Raw genomic sequence first — 21,356 nt, 5'->3', positions numbered from 1 at the left:
CTGTCGTTAGAAAATGTTTTCACATCTTTCTTGTCTGTTCGTGTCTTTCAAGTTAGAAACATTCACTGTAGTTCTAATAGCTCTAAAGTGAGAGAGCACCACACAAACTCTGCTGCTGCTGTTGCATCAAAGCCTTGTAAATTTAGCATTTTAACCTATTTACTTTCATCTGTTGTAAAGATCCAGGAAACCCATTTATAGCCTATTTTTATGTTCTTAAAAAATACATAGGCAGCGATTCACAATGTTTTTCTCAACTCCAGAGAACAATATTTTGAAGATGTGAGGATTCCGTCTTCCAGCGACAAAGTTATTAAACCATCTCCTCGAGCGTTGCAGATAAAAACAGAAAATGAAACGCTGAAGCAGAAATTTGTTAAAAAATGTTTGTTGTGAACACATTCCTTAAAGGCACATAAGATGGTCTTCTGAATCGATGTCTTGAGCAATTTACAAGCTGCAGTAGCACCAAACAAACAACAGCAGAATACTGTATTTCCAAAGCATGAAAGATTTGACTGTGGCAGCGTTTCATTGATTTTCTTTCTTCTTCTTTTGACAGACTGCCCTGCCAATTGTTGGGGACATGGGAGCTTTACTTAAGGTATTTTATCTTCATAGTGAATGAGAATTACAGCTTTTCACAAACAAGAACATGCACATGGGGTGCAGGTGTTAGTGTTTAGAAATGATTGTTATTTGCTCATTTGAAATGGCACTTTTCTATTAATATAGGGATGCTATCTGTTTAGTGAGACAGTAAAAGCCCTTGAGTGCCTCCATCAGGATGACTGCCGAAAGTATCTGTTGAAAAGATCTCACAAGAAATGCGGGAATTCACTACAGGTGTAAAGTCAAACCGTACTGTGCGTCGACATGTTGAAGCAAGCCTTTCAATAAAGTTAATGGAATTAAGAAATGTCACACCAGTGCAATGCAAATATTCAGTGCAACACTTTAATCCAGAGGTTCCTGTATCAGAGAGCCAACATTCAGCTCTTCACATTATTTCACATTAGTTTATTTCACAGCAATAATCCCCAGAGTAAAGGAGCTTTGCGGGTTCGGTAAATGTGAAATCCTGTCAATAACTATTTGCCTCTCTTTGCTGGAGGATGCTGCATGCCTGACACAAGTTCCTACATACTGTGCAAATCAATCTTAATGGGGCAGCACTTGGAAACGGTAGTTTAATCACACATTGTGTTCATGCTCTTATAATCAAACTAGCGTTGCAGTCTTTAAATGTCTGAAATGCAGATATAACGTTAACAAGCATAGATAGAGGTGTGCTGATAGTTCACCTGGTAGGTTGCACTCACTGTGATTAAGGTTCTGTCTTTACCACAGCAGCTCAGGTTCACTTCCAGCTGAGCCCCTTGCTGTGTATCATCCCCTCTCTGTCTCCTTCTTTCCTGTCTCTCTTCAGCTGCACCATCAAATCAAGACAAAAGACCAAAAAGAGTCTTTAAAAAACAACAGAGGTGCAGATGAAAGATAAAAACGGCAAATAATCTGTATACTGAGCATAACCCATAACTGATTTATTCTTCGATTTTCAATTTCATATATGCGCGTGTGTGTGTGAGAAAATGTATCAAATGCATTTACATACTGTAGCAGCAGACACACATACTGAAGCGGCACGCAGCAGAGGGGGCTTTCCTGTAACCACAAAACCAGCTGAGCTTTTGTTGCAGTATGAAATGCGGAGATAATGTCAGGTCTGGCGAGGCGAGACGATGCAAAAAGCACATCCACATTCTCACATCCAAGCTACTGCTGTGGTTATTTAATTGGCCTCAAATGAGGTTTAACATTCCCTTGATTGTCTAACATACTCTAACATACTCCAGTGACGGTATACAAATACACCAACATACTTCAGAGTGTGGGTCTATAATAGATGCTGCTTGCCACATTAGGCGCGGAAAGTGCTAACGCCATATTCAACAGCCTAACGAGCAAAATAGACAGTAAAGCAACATAAAAACGACAAACCTTTGAAGTCAGTATCGTCCATCCCATTGAAGCGAATCCTGCTTTGTTTTGGCCCTCAAAGCAGTGAAATGATTAGTGCACACATGTGGCCTAAGTATACAGTCCAGTTGTTGTGGGGACAAGTTAATCCACTGAGTCTTCACTTTCTCAGATGGAGGAAGTAGATCAAGACTTTTGTTTTAGTTCTTGCAGCTAACTACAGAGAAAGAGGCACGTGTTGTTCATAATTTTACCGTCCACGTGTTTGTGAGTCGGATGTGCGTATCCCTCTACCTGCGTCTTATTGCAGCCACAGTAAAGCACATTATTTTTAACATGCTGTCATTATGATGACGGTATTGCAAAATCCGTGTTGTGGCAGAATGTGACGCAGAATGTGTTTGCAGTCTGGGGTGCACATAATCGTTATTGCCCCAAATTTTTCCATCAATTGGTGCAAACTGCATTCAAGGTCCCTTTTCTGACCAAATGGAGAATTTGCACTCAACTGCCGGGCAACACATATAATGTGAAACACTTTTCAGCCAACAGCCTTCATTACCTGAGATTACAGAGTAAAAGCGGAGATCAAGTAGTTCTTTTGTGGCTGTTAGCTTTCAAAATGGGCATTTTCTATTTAAAACTGTGCAAATTACTGATGTGTTCTCTTTTTCTTTTGATCAGTCAATTAGTCACCTTAACGATTATACCTGCAGGACAGCACTTTGCCAAATAATTTGAAATACTTAATGTACGTCATCTCTAACAATAAATGTAATGTCTTCATAGGTCATAGCTAGATGAAACCAGATGCCACCAGTTTTACAATTTTCTGTGACCGCGTCCTGTAGTGTCAACTTATTTTATCCATTAAGTGCTCTGTTAGATTCAGCTGCTGTTTACTGCCTTCATCTGAGTGGCACCCTAATTAGTATACTTTCAACACCATGTTGACACCTATAAAAAGACCAAACACACTCAACAGTTTGTAGTTGTTTTTTCATTTATAACCTCAGGAGTAACATGCTTTTCTTATTTTGTTTCATTGATAGCATTTCCTTCGACTCTTGGTGGAAGATAATTACAAGACAAGGATGTACTGATTATTTTCTATTTTGTATTTCGGACTCAGCTTCTAATTCTAATTCTAATTCTAATGCTGCTTTTTAACGGTGCACTATACCTGTTTCTACTGCCTCCCTCCAACTTAGAGCTCCTACTTATTTCCTAGAAGTGAAAGTGCAGTGCCTGTATCTAGACTGGATCAGGGACAATGATATTTAAGATTCTCACCTAAATGTCACAGTCAATGAGTTTGACAAAGTTCACCACTCACCTAGATGAGAGACACTCGTGGTGGGTTCACATTATTTCTGCTCTGCAGACATTTAGAGAACACTTCGTGTCAGTTGGGGTCTTGTCCTCCACCCAGGGGATGTGACATAATAAAGGGTGAAAATGCAGTGCTTCAGCTAAGCTTGATGAAATCTTATCTGTGCCACCACTTTTGTTTCCTTCCTTGCCTGCACTGGCAGAATGCCTGCAGTGCGTGCCAGACCAGAGTCCCCGGGCTTCCTGGGCAGAAGGGAGAGAAGGGGTCCCCCGGAGTGCAAGGAGTAGAAGGCATGGTGGGAGAAAAGGTACAAGTAGCTCATCAGCCTGGCAGGCAATTTGGAACAAACACTGTTAACATGTTTATCTGACCATGAGACTGTGCATTACATGGCAACAAATTTCCTCTCTGGGTTGCTTATTAAGTACCTTCAGAGCAGGTGTGCTTACACTCACATTCATTGTGTGCTTCTACGCTAAACAGGGGGATCCTGGTGTAAGGGGTCCTATGGGTAATCCTGGGAAAGAAGGCCCAAAGGTAGGCATGGAAATGTCAGGCAAAAATACGCTGAGTAAATAATCGTGTCATTGTGTGCATCTAAATGAATTATTCATCTTCTCAGCATGACAAAAGAGTCAGAAAATAGAATAGCCTTATTAATGTGTGTTTAATCCAGCATATAGAGATTTACACTGACAAACACCTGCCTGGTAGGTGATCTCTGGAAGCCTAACCAGCTGTTGTACAACTCATATTATTCTGTACACTATGACTGTGTGTGCTCGCAGTCGGACGTTGTTGCTATGGATACAGTGTTGCACCACGGCGAAACAGCTTATGTGATTTCAAGTCGTGTGCTGTGAGAGGGGAAGAGACATTTAGAAGTTTGCAGCCGTCAGCCTTTAGTTTTAGGCCTTTTCATGTTTGGTGTTAACATTCTGTCACTGGTCCTGCCTTCCTGCAGGGAGTGAAAGGAGAGAGAGGGTTCCCAGGCCCCACAGGAGATAAAGGTGATGAGGTGAGTGAAAAAAAATTCATCTAAACAAATGAATCCAGTAGTTATCTAACCAAGTCACTGTGACATTGAGAGGGAGGTTTTTCAAAAGGATGTAAATATATTGTAATGTCTGCCTCATCTTGCAGCTCTCCTAGCTTGTCTTCAAAAGAAACTATCAAACGCCATCCACAATGCTGCGTGTGCGCTTTGGCCTGTCTTTTGCACTCGGAGGAGCTACTGTTTAAAGAACATAGCCTGCCCCGCATGTTTGTGTGTGCTAATTAAAAAACAACGCACTCTTTAGAGGAGCTCAGAAGCATTTCATAGGTCAGCTTTCAGCATTGAACCTCAGTGGTAGGAGATTTTCACTAACAGGCATACTTGTTTCTAGATTTTATAGGCTCAATAAAAACATGTTAACAGCCTTGTCGAAGTTTTTTTTTTCCTTTCTTTTGCAATGCAATGCCGTCTCTAAAACGATACAGAAAAGTCTTATCTAAACAAGTTAATTAGATACTACCTGTAGAAATGTTTCTGCATATTCAAAGGTGCTGTTAAGATAAGAAAATATGAACATATTCCCAGTAGTCGTTGTAGTGAATAGAGCAGTATTCTAATTCATCCTCTATATTATAGTTGCAAGCTGTGTTGTATTTTTTAATCTGTGATTGTTGTTGCCAACGGATTCCTGGAAAGCTGTTTCAGGTACGAAGAAAACAGGTTTGATGAGACTTGGATCAGTAAATGACATCTCGCTCTGTAGGTTCTGTGTGCTTGCCCACATCACCTGTTTCCATCACTGCCACAGATGAAAGTATTATGTTTTTAAATTTCATGCTTAAAAAAGGATCATCTCTTTGTGTCCTCCAGGGGCCTGCAGGAGTACCAGGACTTCCCGGTGTGACCGGTCGCACAGGGTCCCCGGTAAGAAGCCTGTTGTGATAGTACAGAACAGACAACACAGAATCGCTGCCGTTATTTCATAACACAAAGGACATTTTTATGGTTACGGGTCAGTGTTGCTGTTATTGCTTAAAACATATTTCATTGTAAGGATGCTGTTCTGTTTGCAGGGGCTTATGGGTAGACCTGGGCCAATGGGCCAGCTGGGAGGAAAAGGAGAAAAAGTAGGTGTTTTGCCACTTAACTATATCATGTACGCAGTGCACGGGCCTACATTATTTTCTATGCAGTGTACAGTGGGTGAATGTGCACACTATATGACTTAAAACTCCATGTTTCATTGAAAACCACAGCTCAAAGCCTGTGATAAATAAATGGGTTTGACTGGGAGTATATTAACTTTTACACCTTTTTCCCTTTAAAAATGGTTTTATCATACATTTTGAAGACATATGGGTAAACAAACAAAACAAATACACAATGACTCCAGCTCCTATAATAAAAATCATTAAGATGAAGTTCATCAAAGATCTCTTAAAGGAATCTTAGACATTGTTTTTTATTTTTTATTTTTGCCAGGGTTGGCAAATGAGTTTCCGTCTCATTGGACTACATTAGCATGGGACTGTGATTGATAAACATTTCCATTTTCACAGACATGTTTAAGAATTCCTTTGGTTTGTGTTTGGCAGGGAAATGAAGGACCGCCGGGCAGACCGGGGCTTCCAGGACCTCCGGTAAGTTCTTCCTGCTTCAACAAGAGCCAAATGATGATGACAAGTCTCAAAACCTCCATTAAGGTTGCAGGTGTGAGATGTATACTGAAATACCTTTACATGTTACGAATGTGGGTTATGTTGTCGCACAAACTGACTTAAAACAATCTCAAGGTTACAGATTTCAGGCATCTTTTCAAGCACGTTGAATTTTCATTTAAACATTTCCCTTTTTCCTTGCTTTTATCAGCATTATCCAAACATCTTCTTTTCCCATAATAAAGTAAAGGCTAGATTCAAAGCCTTGCCTTTGCAGCTCTTCCTGCATACTTGGCCATCAGCGCAGTTATATTTCGCTCAGTCTAACAGCATTTAGTGTAACAAGAAAAACATAACTGACAAACAAGTACAAATATGATGAAATTGTGGCGACCTGCTCACTGGCATTGAATCATGTTCCCTCCCTTTAAAAGGCCAGTGAGTAAGCACTTCCAAAGGCAAATCTATAATTCATCAGCCATCCCCTTGAACCTGCCGTGGCCCTCCACACCCTGGTCTCATAAACTGAAGTCTGGGAGGACAGAGGATGGCTCAGTGGCCTGAAAAGGGCACAGGCGCCTGCTTGCTTCTAAATGAGAACCTTGACTCCTGCTACATTTACAATAGCTGCCCTCTACCAATCTATCATGGGAAAAACATTCTTTTATGTTCTAATACTACCCAAGAAGTCTAGATTACCTAGTTCTCATACCCAAATCTCTTTTAATTAGTGTGCTCTTTTGTATTTCTGAGATGCTCTCGTTTTTCTTTGAATTACTGCTGGCTCAAGGATTATTAAGTCTACTTTCCTCTGTTTTTCCTGTTCTTTTCACTTCTCACTCTCTCGCACTCTCTTCCTCTCTCTTTGTGTAATCACCAAATGAGCTATTGATCTCTCGCGTGTACTTTTTAAGATCTTAACAGTGTATAACTGCTCCAGATCTACTGTACAGCTTTCTGTAAAGACTCTTGGTGCCTCGAACTCACAGAACAGAGATTTACTGTTGATTGTGTTTTAGGGTGTACCCTATGTGGAGGGCAATGGGATGAGCAGTCTATACAAGCTACAGGTAAAGGCTTTCAAAATGACTTAAACTCAGTGATAATGTCATTGTGATCCATTGAATGTACTATACAGTGCCTTAAATCACAGTGGCAGGAATGAATCTGTGCTTGTGGTTAAAATGTGTTTGACCCATATTGTCAAATATATAGTCATAACATAGAAAAATGTCTTTTCAGAGCGGCGGAGCTATTTTAGGACCCCCTGGAGCTCCTGGTGCTCCGGTAAGCATAATCATTGTTATGCCTGAAGCAAATCTTTTACAGTGTACTGTGGAGAAACACTAGCGCACCGGCATATTGATACTGTATGAGCTGCAGAACCTGGGAGAGCAGAATAACAAATAACTTGAATAGCTCTCCAGTGTTATCTCTGCTTCTGAGGCCCCATCACAGTCAATCATGTTCATTGAGAGCTGGTGGTTGGTGAAGGCCAACAGGTTTTCTGACTCTCAAACAGGTGTCTCTGACCTGCTCCAGGACACACAACATCATTGATATGCAAAACGGACTTAGAGATTCAGCTGCTCTGCACGGTGCCAAGCCGAAGTGACCCGATTTGCTTATCAGCTTCCCCTGCTCCCTCTTATCAGACAGTTTGTAATCTGGTCCAGTCCTGGGAGACATTCACTCACAGGCCTCGCAAGGATCCATCCACCACAGCGAACGCTAAAGGTGGTGGCACTAAATAGACACTCCAATATCCCTGGTGCACAGCGCACATGAACCACAGCTAAATCTCGAGGATGCTCCTCTCTGTACTGCATCCATCAGAGCCCAACAGCTCCTCCGGAGCAATCAATGAGAGAGACCATCTTCATCAATGTTAAGAGGGACAAGGTGCTCGATTTATCAATTATTCCTTGCTTATTTAGCGCGAAACAAATTCTGAAATGCTTTATTAAATATTTAAACATGCATGGCGAGTGACTGTGAAAGCATGTGTGATTGACGGACTGGGTTATATTATCGTGATCCTTTTTAATCTCGCTTGAAAGACCACAGTTGCATATAACTCAACGTAAGCATGATTTATAGGCAGAAAGTGTAGGAAAAGAGAAGCAGTAAGGAATACTATTCATTTTAATGACAATAACATGCAGTGGCCACATGTCATTATTTGTAAGGTTTGTCACATTCATGAGGCTAATCTGTCCTTTTTTCCCTCTCTTTCAAGGGTCCCAAAGGAGATGATGGACCCTTGGTGAGTTGAAGCTTTTCATTCTGGGATGTATTTTACTGAAATATTTGTCTATTTTCTGTGCCGCCCAAGAAATGGAGAAGTCAGAGTTGCCAGCTGCTTTCTATCATTGTCTCTGTGGTTCTCTACAACATAAGTCAATACACCCCCAAGCCTGAACACTTAACCACTCTCAGTAGAACTCCAACACACAGCAAAAAAAATGATCACGTCTCCTGCAAACCGTTGTACCATATTGTCTTGCCAGTGGGAACCTATGAACTCTCTCTGCACTTCAAATGCCCTTCCCCCCATACCGACGCCTGAAAACAATCCACACAGACGTGGAAACAATTCCACGCTTCTGCCATCAACTTGAATTCTTTATTCTCACGGGGCCAATTGCATTTTTTATTGTTTTGTTGCACAGTGATTTTTCACCAGGATGTTAATTTGACATTTTAATAAATTGTGTGAGCGGCTCCATTGCTGTGGTGGAATTGCCCCAATCCGTCTCACAGCTGATCCTCTGGCTGGCCCACTCTCCCCTTAGCCACACTCGCTTATTCATGACAATCTACATGTGTGACAATTACCTGCACAATCCGTCTATGTCAGCACCGGTTGCCCCTCGATTCTGTATAATGGCATTTCTCCATGGCAGCTTGAGCAAGATGAGGTAGATAGAGGCCATCACTTGCTCGAGCACTGGGAATGGGTCTCTATTTTTAGTGCAGAAAGCAAGTCTGATTGTGATTGTCAAACGGGGCTCGTTTTCTATCCCATCTGTAGCCTACAAGGTGAGACAGCATGTGTCATAGATCATATAACATAATACGCTCGGGCTGAAGTATTGTCCTCTTAGAATTATCTTCATATTGACACATGAAGAGTTGTACTAATACCTGACCGAGAATGTCAAGAGGAGAGATGGAAATGTGTGAAATCTTGGCTCCCGTGGAATTTAATTTACTTGCCTCCAGGTAGCTTTGATCTATATTTGCTTGTTTATGCGTAATGTTTACTGACAGCCTTATAATGATACCTTTTACCTTCTGGTAGCTTAACAAACTCACCCTCCTATTGAGGACTGCGCGACAAAAATAGCATCATTCTTCCCTTAGTCTACATCAGTCGTGGTCTTTTTGTCTTGACACAGCAGGTGGTGTGTTTTTCTCTCACAGGGGCCACCGGGAGCCATGGGATTACCCGGGCTTGAAGGTCTACCCGGTGCCAAGGTAAGCAACAGTATCGACCTAGAGAGGCAACTCATCCGCCGTGGCCTAACCTGATTACAAAGTGAGAGAAAGTGCTTTCTCTGTGCTTCATTCTCATTACGGAACATTTAAAGAGTTTATTTCTGAAATAAAATATCCAGCTGAAAAACTATTCAAAAAAAAAAAGCTCACCGGTGTGAAAGTGAAAAACATTTGTTTCTGTTGAAGTTATGAGTCAAGGTGGGGCAATGGAATAGAAAAACTTTGCCGATTTGTCACAAAGTAGCGGATTATTTTCTTTAGCAGGCCTAAACAATAGATAAACATTTAAGAACACACACACGTAGATTGGGACTAAAAACTGTTAAAACTGTTGTTGTTTATCTGGGAGGTTAGGGCAGTGTACCAGGTTGAAACATTAAAGGTGAGTGTACATTAAAAGTTTAGGAGTTGTAGGAGTTTCAGGTCGAAATATCTGAAATGGATACACAGTAACACCACAGCAATTCTGAGCAAAGCCTTCATGCAACAGTTAACAATGAACTGCTGCTATTGGACAAATGTTCCTTAATGGAGCAAAACTAGCCCTGCAAGCAGCGTCCTGTATCTAAACCGGTATGGACAAGCTGCCACTGTTCGACAGTGTGAGAGCACGTGTGTGTCTGTGTGTTGAGGGGTGGAATATTTCAGTTACTGTGACATGCAGATTTATTTATCCTTTAGGGGAATACTGTCAAAGATGTGACATATGCAAAGGTGTTTGCTGATGAAATATGAAGAAGACTTAAGTTCATAAGGAGGTTATTTATCATAAGTCCCTAGTAGAAAATTATTGTTTTGGTTTTTTTTTTACCATTGCATATCCCCAACCAGTGAGGAGCCCAGGAGCATTCATTACACCCAGGCTACGGCTGTTTCTGATATTAGTATCTGTGCGTCTGCTCTGACATGACAGTGATTTATGTGCGTTCTTTATGTAATATCTATGTCATCTGTCTGACACGTCTGCAATGTTTCCTTCAGGGTGATATTGGTTTGACTGGTCCTGCTGGAATACCAGGTCTTCCAGTAAGTGAGATTATTTTTTTTTTTCTGGATTAATTGACGCCGACTCATGCTCATCCATGATCAGTCATCTGTGCTGTTTAAGTCTGCTGCTGGCAACAAGTCGATGATGTTTCATAAAGAATAGCAGCTATCAAAACACAAGTCCCATAACACAACGCTACTTCGATTAAGAACTCTGATTTAAACCTGTGGTCTTTTCAGCTAATTTTCTGTGGCCCGGTCGTTATGTTATAAATGGGAGGCTGCAGAGGCGCTATAGATATGACACCATTGAAGACCTGTCAAACACGGTCTGTTCTCTTCCTATGTTTGTGATTGACAGGGGAAGCCCGGCGCTCGTGGAGAGCCAGGGATCCCAGGAGAGCCGGTGAGCCGCAGCCTCTAACGCTCTTTGAGCTGTCAATCCACGTGTCATTCCTTTGTCACTGCCGCCTGACACATCGGCTGTCTCTGTTCTCTGACAGGGTGAGAGGGGGCCCATCGGAGAGACAGGATTCCCAGGGCCTGAGGGACCCCAAGGTGTTGCTGTAAGGATGCTACATGAATTCTGCTGCTCTCACCATATAGTCACTACACAATTTCTTTGATTAACAAACTGCTCCTTTACATTAGCAGGTTTATCCATGCTCGTTTCACTATTAAATGTGGAAAAACAAAATGTGATTCAAGGACAATATGGACAAAATATGTATGTTAGCGATCACTTGTCCTGTAGATGATTACATTCCTCTATGTAATTACCATCAGAGATGGTGTCTATAATTTTTGCTGTAAGCGCACAATGGAACAGTGTTCGCAGAGCAATCAGGATCATTATCCCTTGGTTGAGATATCTCATTAACCGTGGAGATTACTAGGAGTGCAACAGTGCTGATCCAATCGAAGGTGGGAGCTGATGCAAAATGTCTTTGTTTGTGTTGTACTGCTTGAGCAGGGGAGACCTGGAAAAGATGGACTTCCTGGATACAAGGTGAGTCATGGGAACACGTTGCAAATCCCCTTATAGAAAGTGCTTTACATCAGCTGAGCTACAGAAGGATGGCACAGCAGATTTTTATCCGCCCCCCCTCCAGCTACAGCATCCTGAGTGCATTAAACGTATTTGCATATTTGAGATTTTAACGATAAAAACTAAATGAAATCCTGCAGATTTAAGGCTTTGTTGACTTTTAGTCTTTTTACCCTAATTATACAGTTAATGCTTTCAGGCAATGATAAAATGTTTGTAATAGAGGGCAGTAGACACTTAGATTAAATATTCATTTTCCTGCCTGATGAACCTGGCAAAAATTGAAACAAATACTGCAGCAAAGTCTGCTTTTACATGACTGATCAAATATATTATACACTATTTACTACATAATCACACAAAATGGGCTCACAGCATGCAGAGCAGATCTACTATTAATACCCATTCCCAACAAATCATACAATCTAATTCTAAACTGGTTGGACTGTATTACTGTTTTGCTCTCTGATTTACAAGATTTTTGTCACCTAACACCTTAATGACAGCCCCAGCAGTTCATTGTTTTCTTCTTATCCTTCCACCAAAATCTCACCATTGCATAGAGCCCTTCCACAGTTTTATCACCATGTCTTTCTGCCAGTGGTGCCTGACTTTCTGGTGAGGCAACAGTGCCATCTAGCAGGTAGCTTTGCACCTCCTACCAGACTCCTTGCACACTGCTTTGAGGTTTAATGTAATGCTCAGGGAAGCACATTTCAGTGGGCAAGATGATAGATTTAAACCTCCCATCAGGCATTGGGGAATACAGAGCACTGCAGATTAAAGCAGGCAGGGGAGAACAGCATCACAAAGAGATGCCCGTTTTAAAACCACATCATGCCAGATTGTCTTTTGCATGGCTCCTGTAATCCAGCAGGAAATTGATACAAAGATGCTCCCAGAGGTATTGCTGCGAGCACAGTAAAGGGAGGCAATGAGGAGTGACAGGGAGGGATTGGAAGACACAAGATGTTGTGACATGAAGTCAGAGACAGGTATTCTCTTCCAGCTCCTCCATACAGTAGAGACAGCTGGTGGGAAAGCATCTCAAATGAAAACAGGAGTGATGCAGAGAAGCCGTGACATTGCAGAAGGTGAAACACTATACAGGGAGATATTATACAAGCAATACACCTGAGCTGAGTACAAAGCAATCAATGCACAGTCATCTGAGGAGTGTATGTTTCTCAAAGTCAAGTAATTCAGGAAAAGCTTGCTGTTTTTTGTTTTTTGTTTTGTTTTTGCAGAATAGAGACTTCTCCAAATGCTAGAGTAAATATGAGCAATATGCCAATGTGATAGGCTGAAATAGTCGAAATCTTGCTTCATACAGCCTAGAATATGGGAGCATTGTGTATGCCCCTGCATGTTACTGCATCAAGACTGTGTGTAGTGCATGAAAAGCTTCAGGGTCAGCATCATTTCATTTGCTAATTATTCAATGTCACTCCTTTACTTTTTTTTCTACGACAACAGAGCCTTAAAACTAATTTTCTGCTTTTTTTCCAAGGGAGCGACAGGTAGACCAGGGGACAGAGGATCCAAAGGAGAGCGCGTAAGTAGCATCATTCCTGTTTTCGTAAAAAGAAGCTGTTTTCATGACTCACACTGTAATGCATAAAAGGGTTTTGATGAACAGTAATGAAAGTCTTCACTCCAGCACAAATATGACTAATCCTTACAAGCACATAAGCGCTAGATAAAGGCTTTTAGCGCTCAGTGCAGTTTCCTATTGTATTTGTGTGGCAGAATGAAAGAGCTCTGTCACACTTCCGCTGTAATCTATTGCAAATACGGGGTACAAAATTGAGGCTTTTAGCTTTATACTATGCAACAGAACCTCAGGACAGGTGACTGACTGGACATGTTAGGAGAAACAGGTCAGTGCACAGCATGATAAGTGATAGTGACTGTGTGCACCTTATGCTACCCAGGAAATGAAGCTCTGATAGTAATACCGCCGCACTCAACCACACTTAAACAGTTTGGTCAGTACTCCGTCATATAGAGCTGAGACACGTCTGGGCTTCTTTACTGCAGGGTGATCCAGGGATTCCTGGAGTGAGAGGTGTTCAAGGCGAGAGGGGTCGCATAGGAGATCCTGGCCCTATCGGACCAATCGGACCAGTCGGACAAAAGGGCGACCCTGGCCCTCCAGCACAGTTGGGGAGCGCAGACCTCTTGGTAAGATGTAAATTCGCAGATACCTCCGAGCAAACAAAGGCTATCCTCCCGGATGATCATAACCTTTATCATCCAGCTTCCTTCCAGAGCTTGTGTAACTAGCTCAGTTCTTGTTCCCCGTATGGAAAATGCAGCTACAGATTTCTGCATGAGACATCAAACAGGGCTGTGCAAGGGAGGTTGCTGTTCTCTCTCTGCTGAACGCTTCCCACTCCTCATCTAGGCGCCACAGAAGGTCAGAGAGGAAGAGAGATGGAGACAGAGAGAAAGACAGAGATATGTGGGCGTGCCTAGAGCTCTGTAGAGCAGTGAAAACACCTCCGTATGTCACAGACGTTTTACACACACTGTACGCAGTCACAACAGTTATATAACATTCACAGCAGAGATGAAGACTGTTTGCAATGCAGCGATTCAAGGTCCAAGGCTACGCTTGTTCGCCATTGTTACTGGAGCAGCCCTGGAAAGCTCTGACAACTTTTGTGAGAAAGATTGACACGGCTGACATAAAGTGTACTGTTTTCTGTTAAACCTGTTATTTTCGGTGTCTGAATCCTTTTAGTGGCAGAGCGTATATTGTCATATATTTAGCTTGATAATACATACCTTTAGAGGCATGCAGAGCTGGTACACTTTTCCTCTTAAGCACAGAGTGCATTACTACAGAACTGGACATAAAGTAACAAGAAGTCTCTTTATGGAGTTATAACATCCAAGTTAATATTCCCCGGCTGAATCCGTTTTATTTCTAACTGGGTTTAAGGTGCAGATGTTATATTATAATGCGACATGGGATTTCACTCAATAGTTAGAAAAGAGATAAAAAATGTGAATTTTCGCTGTAATCACTCCTCCCTGCCATTGTTGTCAGCACAGATGGTTTCCATAAACTGTGCTGAGATACATGTCAGGCCTCCATTTGATTTTGCTGCCGTGATAACTAGCGTGTCTCCTCTGCTGCCAGTTCACGATGAATGAAAGATGACTTACTGTTGTCTCTTTGTGTTCAGCGTGTTTCAGTCAAGTTTCTGTTCTTCTTCGCCACACTCACAGGGTGAAAGCGGCTTCATGGAGGAACTCAAAATGTTTATCAGAAGCGAAGTTTTGAGGGTCTTTGAAGGTACAGATCATTTCATATTTATTTTACATGCTTTCTCGCCGTCTTTATTCTCGTCTAGAATGTGAATTTTAATAATTTTTCTTACCCTGCAGAGAGGCTATCGAGTGCTGCCATGCCGCAGAAGACACCTGCAGGCATCTTAGCTTCACAATTCCAAGGGCCTCCAGGAACTCCTGGCAAGGATGGATTACCAGGCCCGCCCGGAGAGCCCGGACCTCCTGGTCCTCAAGGTAGGAGCAGAGGCTGCCAGACTGAACTGCTGGACATTAACATCACCTGAGGAAAATAACCACCTCTGTTAAAATGTGAAGTAGAAATAACACTCCTTTAACCTTTGGTTGCTTAAAACTATTGGTGAAAGTTGATTAACCCCTTGTTGCCTGATGTAGTCGGAATCTGTATATGTAGCCATGCTATGTGTTTGTGTTTAAATGTGCGAATATCTGCTGTAGCACACATGTATATTTAGAGGAGGCAGCTGTTAGATTGACATGAGCTAGACAGAGTGAAGTACAACAGCTTTCAGTTAAAGATGCTTTCCTGTGTGTGAAGAGTTGGGATGAAACAATTTGAGACTGCCTGGACTGGGGTGGGGGCACCAATGTAGGTTGTTTTTTGTAGGGATTCATGGGTATTTTTCTCTTGCTTAGACCCATATATCAAGGCAGACTGAGGGGCGGGAAGCAGAGGAAAGGCCAGGAGTGTGGTGCACGGCGGCTCTCTGGGAAATATGAAGACAAACGGAAGAATTGGCTGTGAATAAGAGAAAGTTTTATCAATGTGGACAGGAAAGAGCCCCAGTATTGATACCTCACTCCAGGAAAAAAAAAGCTTCTAAAGTACAAAAGGAGCATAGTCAGGAAAGAGGGTGGACATTCTTTATCAAACTGATACAACTTCCTGACTGCTCATACAGCACTAATGGTTTGCTGGTCAGGCTTTATACCTCAAACTTGCTTAGATTTGTATTGTGTCCGCAGCTGAACTATGGTGTCTTAACTTTTGAAGGGGAGGAGTGTGTTACGTGTTGGTGCACATCAAAGCACCACTGCATTGGCCTTTCTCTTTGAGCTTTGTATCTACCTCACATTATTCAAGACCATTTACAATTTAACCCACTGCCGTAATATACAATGCTGCTTTCATTCATGAATAATGTAGTTAAAGTAGGCAATTACTCACCTATAAATATTTGTGCTGTGTTAATGCCACTTGCATTACACATGTCTTGGACTTTGTGTAGCTTGTTTTATTTTTTTTTTATGCTTCTAAAGAGTGTTTTATAGGTGATTCCTAATGCAGCTTTGCAATAAATATTTATTGAAAACAAAGAGGAAAGTTATTTCCCTAGATAAATCAAAAATTCAACAACTTCTTAATTTTTTCTTTGTTGACTCGTGCCTCCACTCAGCTGGGGAGAGAGTTTGGGGTAATATTTCCTCATTATTTCTCGTCATCCTCTGCTGGAGACTGTGCTCCTCTGGAATATCCAATTTGACTTCTTCTACAATATGCCAAAATGAATTGTTTATGGAGAAAAATAACCCCTTTGTTGAATTTGCAGTCTTTTTTTCCTCATGGTTAGATTTCACGTGGGTGAAGGTCTCAAGCTGTTAGAGAATACCCATAAGGACACATGGTGAAGAGCATCATTTCTTCCTTCTTTTTTTTTTGGTTTGTTTTTCTCCTTTGTTGTATTTGAGTGCTCATTTATTATCCTATTCACCCTTTACTTCAGAGATCGTAATGGAAGCACTCACTGATGTACGTCAAGATGTTTAAGTGCGTCTTTCATAAATTCTACCTTTTGTTGTTTTAACATTCATTTTTAATTTTGTATTCTTTTGTGTATTCTGTTTATTTATGAGTACTGACTGAAACAAAGTGTCTTTTATTACATCAGGCTGTAAACTCTGTGTTTCAGAGCTGCTGTGCTTTGTGCTGTACAATATGGAAATATCAGTAAATATCTCACAGTAATTGGTCTTTGATGGAGCACCTGCTCAAAGAAAGGTTGTTTTTTTTTCTTTTGTAAGGCATAGCATGAATGAAAACAGGTTGCTGTTAATACTGTTTACAGCAGTGTACAACAGGTGCAGGGCTACAGTCCTATCAATCAAGCATGAAAAACCACTCTGTGGCAATGTTATTTTTTATTATCGTATTTTGTCCATTAGTGCCCCTAGAAACAATTTGTTTTCAACCAAGTACAGACGCACATTTTCGATTTATCAGAGTGCACCAATCCAGCGTGCCACCCAAGCTTATTGCCCTGTGTGCTATTCAGTATTTTTTTGTGCTTAAGGTACAGTGCTCTTTTCTCCACGGAACGTCTCCTCCCTGAATGAATGCCCCAGGTTCTGTGAGTGTTGAAAGAAGTCTCATTATTGCGGCAATGTGTGGATAGCCCCTCTCTCTTTGAGACTCAGTTTTGGAGCATTCATAAGCCTTTTTTTTCTGAGATTTTCTCTGACATGTAAGCGTTGAAGCGTTTCCCCTTTGGGCCAGGCGGTGCAATGCTTGATACTCCTGTCAATGTTTCTGATGCACTCTATGCAGCCGCTGGTCCTGAGACTCCATTACTTTAAGTGCCTCATGGGGAAATATTTTCGCAGAGCCTCAAATTCTTACTTGGTATGCCGCTGTTTTAAAATGTAAAGGCTTACTGGCCCTGCATGGAGTGAGAAAGCCTTTGTGTGCATGTTGTTATAAGCACTGCGCTTGCTGGCCTGACTTGAAGATTAGTGCAAATGCTTTGATTTTGTTTGACTCATCAGCCTGTTTTGACAGACTGAGCATGTCCTTGTGTTCATCACTGCTTGGTTTTTTTTGTCTTAGAAGTAGTCATGCAGCAACCAATCAACAATCAGCATTATTGGAAAGACTGGACTGACCTCCGAATGGAAAAAAAGCCTCTTTGCTCGGTTTTAAAATCTTCAAAGACGTGTGCTTGTGGTCCTGTTGTTGACAGAAAGCTGTACAAGCCCACAACGCCTCCTTCTTCCAACGCTAACACACAGATGGCTCGTTTGATGTTTTCTATCTTGACAGGATGTCAGTACATATGTTTTATTATTAAAAGGTTTGGGATTGAAACTGGGAATCCAGAGTAGCCTGTCTCTAGATGGACTATCAAAGCTGCTTTTCTCAAAATAAGTGCAGACCTCATGCTTGACATTGCCGTTGGATTGATGACTTTTGTATCATCGAGTTGCTAATCTGTATGGGTCCTGGATAGTATTAAGGTTACAGAGGTGTATCCTGTATGTCATGGCATATATACTAATCTGACTAACTGTACTTCATGCTCCATGAACATGACGCCACACAGTTGTATTTCATCTTTGCAGTATTTGTACTCAGCCAGAGTGTTGTGTCTGTCCTCAGGATACAGGGGTCAGAAAGGAGAGCGAGGCCAGCTTGGTCTGGGGTTACAAGGAGATCCAGGACAAATGGGACCTCCAGGTAAGAACACATTATACTAAGAGGCATTTTATTATATTTTTAGACAACAATGGATCAAATGTCTGTGTCAAGAGAAAAGGATCATTGATACTGATGAACTCATAGAGAATGATCACCTGACTCTGCGGTTCCCCTCAGCTCTGTGAAGGCTTTTACTGTCTTTAAGATCATTGTTGGTGGATTTAAGGGATCATTACTGTTCTGGTCCACATGTCACCACTCTTTAATCAACGTTGTTTCCAGCCCCTGCTGTCAACTATTTCTAGCATGAAAGTTGTGATAAACCTATTATATGCTCACTGCCCAGCACCAAACAGCAGACAAAGTCAGTGACTAGTTGGTGAACATAGTGGAGCGTTATGGAGCTCACGATGGAAATATGGCATTTGTGTGAGGAAGGTTATATCAGAGGAAGATGAAGTGAGTGTTTTAATCGTCTGTAGCTTCTTCTCTCAGAGTGGAAACTGATCAGTCATTTGACCTGAATGTTTGCTGTGTCAGAGCTTATTTAACAAAGGTATTTCTCGAAAAAGGCAAAAACCACCTTAAGTGAACTTAAAAACGTTTCTTTTTCTGATGAATTTTGATGTTTCCATTAACGTTTTCCAGTGCGACACTTCAAAATGCGCACAAAAATGCATTGAGAAACACAGCTAATGTTTGTTTACAGTGTGTTGTGCTTCCAGCCAGTGGCCACAAATGTAACATAAATGCTGCTTTAAATCTCAATTCTCAGCCTTGTATTTTGTCAGAATTCAAAGCATTCATCAACAAAAACATAAGGTAGTACTATCTATATATACAAGCATTTCTGGCAGTCATGCTTCAATTACACCACATTTTTCACAGAATGACCAGGCACTGTCCTGCCTCCTCCATATCTACAACTGTTTATCAGGTTTTCTCAACTGTCCACTGAAAGGAGGCGAGTGTAGAGCATCTCGCTCTGATATCAGAGAACTGGGATTCTCAAACCTCAAAAAACCTTCAATTCTATTTCAGCCTTCATTTGGTATCCCAGCATGTTAGAGATAAACACAGCTCCCAGATGGCATTATGATTTCTCAAACTCAGGCTGTGACATAAATGGGACCCCAATAGAGGACAAAATACTGCAGTAGCGGAACAATGACATCCATCCTGAAAAGTTAAAATCCAAGCTTGGTGTTGTCCTGAACAAAAGTTTCACTGCGCTCAACCCAAGATGTCAGCCTGTCCTCTGTCTGCTCCTGTGAACTAAAAAATGACTCCCCAAACCCTGATGGAGTGATGAGAATTGGGATTACTTCACTGACTTCCAGCCTGTGACAGTAGGAGTTTATCACTGAACCTAAAGTCACTCATCCTATCTTTGTATGTGCATAATGCATGTGCAGGGCAGAGGGAACTTGGCTGCAGCTCCTTTGGAGAGGACAAATCACGGCTGTTGAAAGACGTCATCTCAAGGGGTGCGCTGTGATAGGAAGCACCTTCGCACAACTGGAGGGGTTAGACTTCAGCTGTATTCACACTTTGGAAAGTTATGACTGTGCTGGGCCGCTGTGTAGGTTTTCCCATTGCACTTACTGCAGATTTACAAGTCCCAGCACAGCGGAAGATGATTTCCAAAATCTCCTTCACTTGTCCATCATAATGAGAGCGAGCTCGTACCCCTTGAATTCCACAAAGAGCAGGTTCCCCCTGGACCGGCTACAAGTTCATGAACACTGGGACATATGAGTCACATGCTCAACTCAACTCATTAACTCAACTTATTGTACTACTAGTTTACAATCAGGAGAGACAATCCTGTCTCCAAGAACGTTGAGACGCTGTGTAAAACATAAATAAAAACCAGAATGCAGTCACTTCTAAATTAACAGTGTTCCTCAGCCATCCAGTAAAATCCTTTATACAATCATGTACCTGTTACCAATGAGCCCGTTTACATGTGGGATGATCCAAACATGTCAAAAAGGATTAACAGATGATCACATTCTGTTTTATTAAGTTATAATTTATATTAGAATTTAACGCAGCATCCCAGCAACTGGAATCAGGGTTGTAGTCAGAAGCCCTCCTGGCAGGCTCCAGCTTCAGTGTTGTTGGTTGTCATGATGACATTACAGCACTTAAGAAAAGGTTGGGAACATCTCAGTAAATGGAAGCTACTGATAATTTCAAGTAATTTATCTGAGAGTGAGCACAGTGTCCATTTGCGGTCTTTGCCCTCACCTCTTTGTTCCCAAGTTGATGGTAATTATGCCCGATGGCGCTGCTGCCCAAGTCATGCCCACCTGTAGGGCATCAGTTCTGTGCTAATTAGCAGGGTTGAGCTGTAAGTAGCCACCTAACTGCCTGAGCTCACAGATTGAACAAAAAAAAGATTTTTGCTACTGATTGTCACTTTGTGCACCCTTGCTGTGGTATTGACGTTGCTGTGGAAGGTTTGTGTGTGAGCAGTTAAGCAGGAGATGGATGTGGCAGTGATGAAAAGGGCAAGATGTGTTTTCAGAGGGAGGAAAAGGACAAGGCAGTATCTTTGATTCCTTTTGTATGAACTGTAGAGGAGGCAGGGCTCCCTTGAGCTCTGACGGGTCTGACTGATGTTATGGACTGCTGTGGTTGGACTGCAGTGGAGAGGGAGTTTTTTTTATGGGCTTACAGAAACCTGTTGGAAGAAAATGCTCTCACTGGCTCTTGGTTGCGTCTTGTATGGACAGTATATGAGAGACAAGGAGGCAGTGTGGACCGCTTTGCCACTTCAGCAAGCTGTTGCTAAGTAACGTGAGATACTAATGTCTCATCTGCAATGATGACCTCAACATAGAGAACGAGGAAGTGGATTTTATCTGTGCTTCATTCTCGTTACAGTGAAATTAAAGGCTTCATTAATTGTAAATGAGATATTCATGTATGTAATGTTGCCGCTCATACACATACACTGACACACACACACAATACCAATATATCTGTAATGAGATAACATCTCCATACATATGAACATTATTTATAGTCCAGCTCTAGTAGAAATATCTCCAGTGGACATAAAGTACACTGTAGCCTTTGAATTAAAACCAGTCATGCATTACTAACACTAGCAC

At 41.7% G+C, this 21,356-nt stretch overlaps 1 protein-coding gene across 1 annotated transcript in view; it reads left to right on the top strand.

The window, feature by feature from the left end:
- Positions 1-21,356, top strand: part of LOC143327771 (uncharacterized) — a 96,781-nt gene that overhangs the window by 71,844 nt on the left and 3,581 nt on the right. The window contains exons 33-52 of the mRNA XM_076742246.1: positions 563-604; positions 3,516-3,620; positions 3,797-3,850; positions 4,278-4,331; positions 5,181-5,234; positions 5,384-5,437; positions 5,906-5,950; positions 6,988-7,038; positions 7,211-7,255; positions 8,208-8,234; positions 9,395-9,448; positions 10,451-10,495; positions 10,818-10,862; positions 10,960-11,022; positions 11,430-11,465; positions 13,015-13,059; positions 13,545-13,688; positions 14,742-14,808; positions 14,901-15,038; positions 18,196-18,273. Coding sequence (XP_076598361.1) covers positions 563-604; positions 3,516-3,620; positions 3,797-3,850; positions 4,278-4,331; positions 5,181-5,234; positions 5,384-5,437; positions 5,906-5,950; positions 6,988-7,038; positions 7,211-7,255; positions 8,208-8,234; positions 9,395-9,448; positions 10,451-10,495; positions 10,818-10,862; positions 10,960-11,022; positions 11,430-11,465; positions 13,015-13,059; positions 13,545-13,688; positions 14,742-14,808; positions 14,901-15,038; positions 18,196-18,273 — 1,246 coding nt within the window. The remainder of the gene's footprint in view (positions 1-562; positions 605-3,515; positions 3,621-3,796; positions 3,851-4,277; positions 4,332-5,180; positions 5,235-5,383; positions 5,438-5,905; positions 5,951-6,987; positions 7,039-7,210; positions 7,256-8,207; positions 8,235-9,394; positions 9,449-10,450; positions 10,496-10,817; positions 10,863-10,959; positions 11,023-11,429; positions 11,466-13,014; positions 13,060-13,544; positions 13,689-14,741; positions 14,809-14,900; positions 15,039-18,195; positions 18,274-21,356) is intronic.

The sequence above is a fragment of the Chaetodon auriga genome, chromosome 11 (assembly GCF_051107435.1).
Source record: "Chaetodon auriga isolate fChaAug3 chromosome 11, fChaAug3.hap1, whole genome shotgun sequence".
NCBI lineage: Eukaryota > Metazoa > Chordata > Actinopteri > Chaetodontiformes > Chaetodontidae > Chaetodon > Chaetodon auriga.
This window is presented reverse-complemented; position numbering and strand designations above follow the sequence as displayed.